Here is an 11386-nt window from a genome sequence, read left to right on the forward strand (position 1 = left end):
GGAAAGAGTTATAGGTTGCAAGAATTTATGCAACAGAATAGGAAGTCGAAGTTTAGCGTTCACCTGAGTAAGCAAAGCAAATACACTGCTGTTACATTGTGAGAAAACAAAAGAATATCTGAACTCTCGGGAAAAATGATGGCATAAAACAATCACCAGTGCAGCTCCATGTTTATATGAGAAATCAAGAACAGCAACATCTCTACTCGCGCGGAGATTTGTAACCTCGACTGGGATTTGCACCTGAAGAACATAGAAAAATGAAAATGAGATTAATTCAGGAAAGAAAACATGGAAAACGTGAATTGTACTGCAGCGCGTGGTACCTGTGCTCTAGGAGGAATAGTATCAGGTACTGACGAGAGTTCCACTTTAAAATGGCTAGGAGGCAAAATCAAAGCCCTCAATGACAAAAGGGGCGAAGTATTTTTATTCCCCAGGAAAAGAATAAGACGACCATGATGGGCCCGCCACTCTGCTTTTAAACCAATCTAGAGGTAGGGAAAAAGACCACACAGAGGGTTCAGGCAGCAGAGATAAGGAATGCTCAAAAGGAGGAAAAAAGATCAACGACTTCTGCAAACCTGGATGTTAGGATCCTCATACAGAACTCCACTATCTTTCGTGCACAATATATTAAACTTCTCCTCCACATTGACAATTGGCTGTAGAAAACAGAGTTGGTCAGCAGAAGAAAGCAGCCAGCACATATAAAACTGAATGACAGTATGACATATTCTGCTGATGCCGCCACTAAATAGTGAGCATACAGCCATGAAATAGTTCCATATAAAGACACTAATGTTATGAGAAAGTATTGTAATACCTGAACAGAGTTGGACTGGTCCTCAAGGGTAGCTAGTGCCAAGTCACCTACTGGACTTTGATTAGCCTCCAATCCTTGAGCAGGAATTTGCTCTACAGCAGCAGGAGGACCCTCTATTGCAAGAGGGCCCAAAAGGTCTGCAAGGAGGTCTGCTTGAGAAGCAGGACGAGATGCAGGAGGCTCAACTTTACTAACAGGAGCGGGCTCAGTGATGATCTCGACATTTCTCTGAACTTCGACGGGAGCACCATTTTCTTTTGGAGCTTCTACCGCTGTTTCTTCATGACTGACATTGCTCTCCTGAATATCATAAATATTGCTTAAATGAAACTCACGAATGATGCCCAATGTATTTCATAACTAAGTAAGAAGGTCATACTTCAGCAATGTTTTGACTTGGCATCTTCACAAGAGTTAGATGATTAGCAGCTGGTGCTGGTCCGTTTACAGGGGGCTGAGCAGCTACAACAATAGCACTGGATGATTGTTGCTGACTTCGTAGTTTTATGGCACTCTGCTCTGCTGTGTCAACTTCAGCATCTTCAGCCTTTTTCAACAGAGCAGACTAGATTCGACATGCAAATACATAATTAAAAAGTTAACATGAATCCTTCTTGATGTACCGGCAAATATGAGTACACATTACACGACTAACAGGTAAACAGGATACATGTTTACCTCACGTTCAGGAAATTTTGGCATTTCAGCCAATACATCAGCCAAAGCAGGACCCTTTCTGCTTAGTTCAAAATATTCAACTGCTCTCTGCTGAATTTCAACATCGATATAACTTTCATGCCTGAAATGTAACGTAAGCGTAAAAAAAACTTCACAGACATAAAAAAGGTGGCGTGTCATCAAAGCAGAATGAGTAAACTGGTACTTTTTAAATATTGTCAGGATTTGTTGCTGCAGTCCCGCATCAGGAGGCTGAGTGTGCATAAGTATCTTGGCATAGGCTGAGATAATAATGGCAACAGTACTTGACCTGATGAAAAATCAGAGAATTAAATTTTTACATTAGAGCAGAAAAAAGAAGTTACTCAAGGAAGTCCTTTTTACAACTTACGATACTGTTGGAAGCCTGTCATTTATAATGGTAAACAACTCCTTGGGGCTACAACTAGGTCTTTGGGCCAAAAGGTGGCCATACTCTCCAAGAAGGTAAGCACTGACCTGTATTGGCACGAGAGTAGGATAATGTGAAGTAAAACACAATACAGACAAGAAGGGTGGACACTTGGTAGGTAGATTGGATTCCTTTATGACAGACAAATAAAAGGCATAACGAAAAGTCCAAGTTTAAATGAGGTCAATCATGAATAAAGGTATGTTTTATTTACTTATCAACACTTCAACAGACTGTACTGCTAGTTAAACACAGGTTTATAGTGGGGCTCTACAAATTAAAACGATCGAGCAGTTCTGAAAAATCAAACTTCATGATACTAGCACAACAAGTTCAGGTCATGTAAAATACCTTGACCATGGTCTCATGCAAAGCAGGCTTGTCAAGGTATTCCCTCGCCTTAGCTGCAGCATATGCCTGAGAAAGTTACGAGTCAAACATCAGGTCCATCAAACAGTACTGAGAAGATCCGGCAAAAGTGGAATCAGAAATATGCAAGAACCTGAAGATCCTCATTGTTGGTGACAAATTGCACCACTCGATACCATATATCATCACTTACAAAATCTCCCGCTTTGTCTATCAACTGAAGTATAACATCAACATACCTACACAAACAATAGTTAGATATGCCCAACACTTCGCAATGACCTGAAGCTACAGAAATAAGAAATCAGCATAAATTAGTGTGTCCTTCTCTCCAGTTATTACTCTACACAAAGTGCAGCAACCCAATACAGAAATATCAGCTTTGTAGCCTGGTCAAGGTAAACCCATTTTAGGTGAACAGCTACTTGATCGGGTTTGCAGGTTACTGGCTGTGCATGCAAAAATACCGCATGTAGCATGTATGTAACGAATACATGCAAGGCAATTTAACTTTCAAGTTCAATAAGCAATACCAAACAGTGAAATATGGTCTGATCCCGTCGTAAAAATTCTTTACCATGAAAGATTTGGAGCAAACTTCTCTGCAAGAATGGCTGCCTTCAGAGCCAGCTCTTCACGCATTGCAAATTCAGCTGTGTTAAGATACTGAGGAAAATGAAGATAATAAATTAAGAACAGCACAGTAAGTATTAACAGGTGCCTACTTAGAAAAAAAAATCGTTTGCAGGACCATTATCACAACATGAGTTACCTGCAACAACTCCTCAACAATTTCCTTTGCATTTGTAACATCACACATGCCATACAGCAAATCAAGAGCCCGCCTTCTAATGCTGCATGATAGAAAACACATAAACATTAGCACACCAAGTGTAGGTAAACATGTGAAAACATACTGAATTAATAAAAAAGATGCTAATAATATAAAACACCTCTTAAGTGGCCTGTGTACATAGCTGTGCACATCGTGTTAACTACTCAGTCATGATGGAGCTTAACACATAAGCACTGTTCTATTTTTAACACTGGGAGGGAGGGAGGGAGGGAGAGAATAGCAGAAGGCTGGTGGAGAAAACAGGGTTTCAAATGAAGCCAAAAAATATATGTGCCTCGAATCAAGCAGCATTTTAGTAGGAATCGTCTAATGGTACTTGGATATTCCAAAGAAACTGTTTTCAATGTAGTCAGATTCTAGGTCCAGCATATCGTGAATGTACTACTTCTCAGGAAGGATGTCAAACAAAATGTTCAAATAACAATTATTAATACAAGGTATGTACTCAGGCTTGCCTAAAGTAAAAAATGACATTAATGATTCAATTAATTGCAGAAGAATTCACAAATTAGATTTAAGTGGCTTGGCTGTCACAAAAAGAATGCAGCAGGATACTCCCCTACATTGAAAAATAAGGTGAGGAGTTCCAAACTATCGACCTTAGGTCAAAATTGTGATCTGACTGGTTTGAACTTCTTTATATATTATTATTTTTTCAGTGTTAACCAGTTTATAATATCTATGCAACCACAGATGTTGGAAAGTCCTCAGGTACCTGATATCTGGATCCTTCAAAGACGTAATGATCTGAGCCTGGTGCCTTTTTATTATATCCTGTACATCTGTTACTAACAGCATTCTACTCATGTTCTCCTGTGAAGATGAATGGAATGTTGTTACATTATAGTAAAATTTACAGTCACGCAGTTTGATTCTAGTGCAATATCGGGAGACATATGGCGTAAAATCAAGTGAAGGCGCTATTGCAAAGGAACATGCTTAGCCACTTACCAGACCAAGATACCTAATATTGGGCTCCCTGACAGCAATAAACTTGCCGAGAAGAGCCACGCATTGGGACATCATCTCCTTTTCAGCATCAAGATGCATTACCTGCATTGAGGATAAGTATTGCACAACAATTTTTTATAAGGAAAAGGAAGAGATGCTTAAGCATAAGAGGCTGTCGAGATAAAATCTGAATTAAAAATTGATGTAGGAGAGGAAATGACAAGACAAGTTGCTACGAAAGAAAATAAACAGTAGAAGCCCAAAAAGATAGCACGAACCCACCAGAGCAAGAGCTTCAAAGAGGACAGCATGTGAGGCATTATTCTTGTTGACGTTTTTAACGACATCAGTACCCATCAAAATACGCTGTAAAACCTACAGAATTACAGGAACCATTATAATCCATGAACTATTTGTATATGTGGAGTACAGTAGTAAAAAGAGTTGTACCTCAAACAAAGCTCGCCTTGCACTAGGATCTTCAATGGTAGGGAAGTACTGAAGAGCTCTCATTGCCTTAACCTGAAATATTAATAAAATTAATTTTAAAAACTAATGAATGTGCAGAAAAATTGCATCCAACATGAACAGCAGGTATATATATTTCTTTGAACAACCCAGCATAAAAAGTAGATAATGGATGTGATATAATTCAATTTTAAGAAGACAATGGAAACAATGTGTCCTGCCAGGGCCACACAAGCATTGTGTAAAACTACCACCCACTAAATAAAAACAGAACGTAATGTTCCAACCATAGCAACTCCACCAGCTTTGAGTTCAGAATATCATAAGATTTTGTTGCTTACCTAGTATGCACATCAGAGATTATGTAATATTAATTTATGGCTTGTGAAATGCGGCTTAGCATTGTAACTTTCTTTAGCCACAACCCAAGTACATGCTTAATAATTCACATCACATTTGCACACCGAACTCCAGAGATTCAAATGTTTACGATAACAAATCACAGAAAGAAGCATGCAGCTATTTACGTTTTTTCCCGGTCAAGCGCGATAGTAGGTAACAAACATAAATGGCACAAACCAATTATATGAAAATAAATCAGACACACAGTATTTGAAGACCAGCTGAAAAATAAAATCACAGGTATGCAATCAGAGTTGAAGGAGAGCAAGATTTCAGCAGGTTATGACCGAATAGATTCAACAATCTCCATACAAATTTATGCAGACCTAACTTTAACCAAGCTGGATGAGACAAGGAAAGAAAAGAAAATACCTGAAGCCAAGGAGATGGAATTCCATAGTAGGTGTATTCTTGGGGAATATCTTGGTTTCTTGCCATCCTCTCCAATATTCTTACACACTTTGGAAGGCAATTCCAATATGCTTCAGCATTATTAGATACTAGTGAGACAAAAAGGCTCATGACAGATGTCAGCACACCTAGATCACGCTCATCTAGAAGTTGTGCCATCCGATCAGACCTGACATACGAAATGCAATTAGCTAAGCAATTGTGTGCAGTGGGTAATAAAACTTCATGTTCCGTTATGTTAGTACCAGCCATCGATATTCACAACATCTGGGTTCTTCCTATAAAGTCGCAGAAGGCATAGAGCAGCCTTCTTTCTGACTACAGGCCGGCAGCTGCTTGAAATCTGATGAGTAGGTGTTTCATTAGTCCAATCACTCAAATAAGAAGATAGGGCTTGAAATCTGATGAGTAGGTATTATCCACTTACAAGAAGTTTCTGGACATCAGGGGCCAATGACTCAGAAAATTCTTTCCCACCAATATTACCTACCTGAAACGGATTTAATTAAGGAAATACACATAGAATAGAAGGCGCAAATTTTCTATTTCATTAAATAGCTGAGTAATGCACAATAATAAAAGCCACTTAACAAAGCCCAAAATAAAGTAAATTCTCATAATACTGGGAAATTTTGTCAGTGCAATTCAGGTTTTGGTTGTTAAATTCCTAAGGAGTAGTTTTTGCATCTTGATGTCCTTTTGCATCACTATCTTTTTCTGGTATCGAGTAACATTTCCCAAATGTGATGTCTGGTGTATGCAATAGTTAGAAAAGGATGTTTATAATAGTACTAGATTACATATTCGCAAAAGCAGTTCTATTTTATCAGATTTGTTCACAATAAAATGTCTACGAAATTCAAGTAAATCGAAAGAAGATACAGAGATAGAAGAGTAGAACAGGATGGCATACCATCGTCAATGCTAAGCACTGATAAGTCTCATTTCGTCCTATTATGTCATTGCGTACTGTATTTATGACCATCCTTAGAAAATCGTTATTCTCGTTAAGTAAACAAGATGTCACGATGTATCCAACCTGCAGCACAATCAAAAGGTAGCAATTAGGAAACAAATTGTACTACTGGAAAGGAGAGATAATTGAGAATTTCAAAGATGCGGCTTTCACCTGTTTCTCAGGATACTTCGGCGCGGATATCAAAGAAACAGTTTCCATATGTCCAAAATCAACATCGTAACCCAGCATATGTATATAAAGCATTTTCCAAACATACTTTTTCTTCTCGTAATGCGACAATCCCTGCAAGATGGCAGATAATGGTGCTTTTTAGTAAGGTTGATTTTCTGCTGCCTTAATTGCTACAATACATGCATATAGTATCAGTGCCAGCAGTACAACCCTGTGGGGTCAAACACACTGTTCTTGGTTTTAAATTCATGATGTTTTACTAGTATGATAACTTAGTTTTGTTAGAAGAAAAGCTGTGGGTTAAATGACCCTGCAGCCTCAACATTGCACCACCAGTCATGTGCTGACGAGACCAATACCACTTTACACTTAGGATTGTACATGTCTAGCACAACTGGCCTGACATGAAGAAGGTGTATATCGAAATATGGTAGGTCTTTATTTTAATCTGACTCTACAAACACCTGGTATGTGCAAGATGTATGCACACGTCCATCCATGTATGGATGAGGATTATACTGTTATGCAACTAGCAACTAATTGCTATATGATTTGGTTGGTTTTCACATCCTTCGGGAGAACTCCCGCCTATGTAATGGGGGTTATCACGCCTATTGTAATCAAGCATGAATTAATCAAGTTAATACAGTAGTTCTTAGTCTAGTTTAAGAGTATTTATCATAGTGCACGAGTGTGCATTACAGCAGCTTGATGCACATGCATTCAGGCATATGATGCTTTTCTAGCGGATCAGGCATATGATCACTGTTTGTTGTAGCACCAATTTCATATGTAGCAGTGCCACTTTGCCACAAAACACCGAACTAAGATACCACGGTGTGGAGCTTTGCTTTGTACTCCCTCCGTCCCATAATATAAGAACGTCTTTTATACTAGTGTAGTGTGAAAAACGCTCTTATATTATGGGACGGAAGGAGTAATTTATAGTGTGGGCACAAACTATATGTGCCAGCATCAATCAAACCTTTTCGCGAAACCGGCCCGAATTCTCCCAGATCGCGAAATGGAGGGGAGGGGAGGGGATGGTACCTTTTCGTTCTTGAAGCGGGTGCGGATGTTGCCGAGCTCCTTGTCGACACGGAGGCGCTCCTGCTCCTTGTTGTGGCAGTTGCGGATGTCGCTGATGAAGACCGACAGCCCCCGCATCCCGGAGAGCGCCATCCCCTCTCTAGGGGAAGGCCCAGATCTGCTCGCCGCCGCGCGAGATCTGGCCGCCCTCTCTAGGAGGGGAGCAAAACCCTCTGACCGCGGGGCGCCGGAGTGGATCGGCGCGCGGAGGTGGGGGATTCGGTAGGGGAGGGAGACGACCGGCGACGGTGAGGAGGGGTTTTGATCTGGGCTGCCTGCCTCGCTTTTTCGCTGCTTTCTTTTCTTTCTTTCTGGATCCTCCTCCTCCCTGTCTCCAGTCTCCTCTCCTCCTGTCCTCCCTGGTTGGTTGGGCCGATATTTTAAAATGTTTGTCAAGCATATATATAAGCTTAGTTTTATTTCTGATTGTTTTCTACAGGGGTTATTTGATTTGTAGAGCACTAGTTTTTTTTTTTGAACGGTCACCGGGGGGAGAGCCTCCCCACCTGAATATATTACCACTCAAATGAGAGAACCGAGAGTTACAACATAGTTCAGATTACTGTTTTTTTCAGACAGAGGGGATTGTAGCGGAGAGAAAGTGTAGCCACTGCCTAGCAGCGGCACAATCTTCAGTTTTTTAAACCTGAAGACCCAGATAGAGAAGTCTGCTACAATGTTTCTTATCATTACTCGGGGGTGGGTGATCTTCGTTTCTGAACGCAAGAGCGTTTCTCGAGTCCCATAGCTTCCATGAAACTGTTAAGGCCACTGATGGCCAGATGTTGGGGTTGAGACCTTGAACTGACGGTTGTTGGTGGAGAGCGTCGAGGGATGACGGTTGTTGGTGGAGAGCGTCCAGGAGCAGTTGGAGATGAGGTGGAGGGCATCTTCACACGGATCTTGACATCGTGGGCATGCAGCCGATTGAGCAATATGCTTGTGAAACATGTTAGCCTTCGTATTTAGGCGATCGTGAAGGAGAAGCCAGGCGAAGATTTTGACTTTGATCGGGACCTTGGAGGACCAGACAAAATCATGATGAGGATCGAAGGAGTCTTGCGCCACAATGCTGGAGTAGGCATTTTTGGCTGAGAAGGGAAGCCTATGCGTGAGTAGCCGCTCATCTTGTCTGTCCGAGTGTTGAAAATCCTGCAGCAACAACAAAACACAGTCCAACTCGCGAGCAGCAGCATTAGTAAGACGGTTCCGTAGGTTTGATAATAAGTTGTTTTGCCAGATTGTAGCCTCTAACACCTTGTCATCTATGGAGTGCGAGTAGAGGTGTGGGAAGGCTTTGTGGAGCGGGCAGCTGAGAAGCCATTTGTCCAGCCAAAAAAGGTGGAGAGATGATGACCCACAAGTGTAGGGGATCTATCGTAGCCTTTTCGATAAGTAAGAGTGTCGAACCCAACGAGGAGCAGAAGGAAATGATAAGCAGTTTTCAGTAAGGTATTCTCTGCAAGCACTGAAATTATCGGTAACAGATAGTTTTGTGATAAGGTAATTTGTAACGAGTAGCAAGTAATAAAAGTAAATAAGGTGCAGCAAGATGGCCCAATCCTTTTTGTAGCAAAAGACAAGTCTGGACAAACTCTTATATGAAGGAAAGCGCTCTCGAGGACACATGGGAATTATCATCAAGCTAGTTTTCATCACGTTCATATGATTCGCGTTCGGTACTTTAATAATTTGATATGTGGGTGGACCGGCGCTTGGATATTGTCCTTACTTGGACAAGCATCCCACTTATGATTAACCCACATTGCAAGCATCCGCAACTACAACAGAAGTATTAAGGTAAACCTAACCATAGCATGAAACATATGGATCCAAATTAGCCCCTTATGAAGCAACGCATAAACTAGGGTTTAAGCTTATGTCACTCTAGCAACCCATCATCTACTTATTACTTCCCAATGCCTCCCTTTAGGCCCAAGCAATGGTGAAGTGTCATGTAGTCGACGTTCACATGGCACCACTAGAGGGATGACTGTTGGGGAACGTAGCAGAAAACAAAAAAAATTCCTACGGTTTCACCAAGATCCATTAGGAGTTCATCTAGCAACGAGTGATCGGATTGCATCTACATACCTTTGTAGATCACGCGCGGAAGCGTTCAAAGAACGGGGATGAGGAAGGCGTACTCGACGTGATCCAAATCACCGGAGATCCTAGCGCCGAACGGACGGCACCTCCGCGTTCAACACACGTACGGTCAGCGTAACGTCTCCTCCTTCTTGATCCAGCAAGGGGAAGGAGAGGTTGAGGAAGATGGCTCCAGCAGCAGCACGACGGCGTGGTGGTGATGGAGCTGCAGTACTCCGGCAGGGCTTCGCCAAGCTCTATGGAGGAGGATGTGTTGGAGAGGGAGAGGGAGGCACCAAAGGCGTGGTTTGAGAGGCCCTCCTTCCCCCACTATATATAGGGAGCCTAGGGAGGGGGCGCCGGCCCTAGGAGATGCAATCTCCTAGGGGGCGGCGGCCAAGGGAGGAATCCCTCCTCCCCAAGGCACCTAGGAGGTGCCTTCCCCCTTTAGGACTCTTCCTTTCTTGATCTCCTGGCGCATGGGCCTCTTGGGGCTGGTGCCCTTGGCCCATATAGGCCAAGGCGCACACCCCTACAGCCCATGTGGCCTCCCGGGGCAGGTGGACCCCCTTGGTGGACCCCCGGGACCCTCTTGGTGGTCCCGGTACGTTACCGATAAAACCCGAAACTTTTATGCAAGCGCTCCGGTTGGTCGAGACTTCAGAGGTGGGTGAGGCATGCCGTGGCTCGCCAGACGGCCGCCCCGCAAGTCGCGGCAATCGAGCCCGACGAATCCCTCTGCGGCCTGTTCGACCAGTCAACTGGCTCCGCGGAGACGGCATCCGAGTGCAACAGCAGCGACCCAGCGGCTGAGATCCTAGCGGTCGATGGAACGCACAGTCCTCCCGGTTTCCCTCGCACCAATGGAGGCGCGGGTGGGGGCGACCCGTCGCATCCCCACGATGAGTATCTCCCCGAACCTCTCACGTCATCACAGCGAGAGGAGCTTCGCCGTCGGAACACGGACACCCTCCGCACCCCTATCGTCGGAGAGTCCCCCGAGGCTAGTGCCTTGGAGGACGCGCGCTTGGCTAATTTGGCCGAGCGCACTCGACTGGAAAATCTCCAGCGGACGAGCGAGCGCGTCAGTGGGCTCCCGAGTCTAGTCGACGCCAGCTCTTCCCGCCGACGCAGGTATATCAAACCCCAGTTCAGAATTCGGCCGCTGCGGCCCGTATAGCAGAATCAATTCAGCCCTCCCAGTCAGAGGCTGGCAGGGGCTTGTTGCAGATCAGAGCGTTGCTCCGGGCGGCGGGAAACCAGAATTCCACCGTTTCCCAGTCGTGGAACAGGATCCACAGTCGATCCGTTGCAACAGATACAGTCCAGTCGGCTCACAGCCCGCGGTCGCCTCCGAGGCGTGAGGGATGTGGCGAACGGCATGATCAGTACAGAAGGAATGAGCAGTATGATCACCGATTCGATCGTGATAATCGACGTCGAGTGCCAACCCCCCCGAGGAGTGGGTCATATGCGCCTCGACACCAAGCTGACAGGCGCCCTCATAGCGTTGGGCAGAGGATTCCAGTCGACCCCAGGGATCCAGGCTTTGACACGAGGTCTATCCTCGTCCAAGGTTTGGTTGACAGGAACAGAGCTCACCGAGAAGGCCATGACAGGGATGCGCCTGCCAGCCGCAGCGTGCGT

General features: G+C 43.9%; 1 protein-coding gene across 1 annotated transcript; it reads right to left on the reverse strand.

Annotated features, from left to right (window-relative positions):
- Window positions 1–3: 3 nt before the first annotated feature.
- On the reverse strand, window positions 4–8020 carry LOC125531255 (AP-2 complex subunit alpha-1-like; the record flags this gene model as incomplete). The annotated part of the gene is made up of 23 exons (XM_048695662.1): window positions 7613–8020; window positions 6542–6673; window positions 6326–6451; window positions 5840–5902; window positions 5658–5755; window positions 5374–5581; window positions 4582–4653; window positions 4414–4506; window positions 4132–4233; window positions 3896–3993; window positions 3097–3178; window positions 2902–2990; window positions 2458–2563; window positions 2307–2372; window positions 1896–2002; window positions 1710–1814; window positions 1505–1625; window positions 1206–1391; window positions 827–1126; window positions 585–665; window positions 327–491; window positions 157–243; window positions 4–63 (listed from the first exon to the last, which is right to left on the reverse strand). Coding segments are annotated over exons 1-23 (2679 nt in total), but the record flags the coding sequence as incomplete, so codon positions are not given.
- Window positions 8021–11386: the final 3366 nt, after the last annotated feature.

Source organism: Triticum urartu, unplaced genomic scaffold, assembly GCF_003073215.2.
Source record: "Triticum urartu cultivar G1812 unplaced genomic scaffold, Tu2.1 TuUngrouped_contig_6913, whole genome shotgun sequence".
Classification (NCBI taxonomy): Eukaryota; Viridiplantae; Streptophyta; class Magnoliopsida; order Poales; family Poaceae; genus Triticum; species Triticum urartu.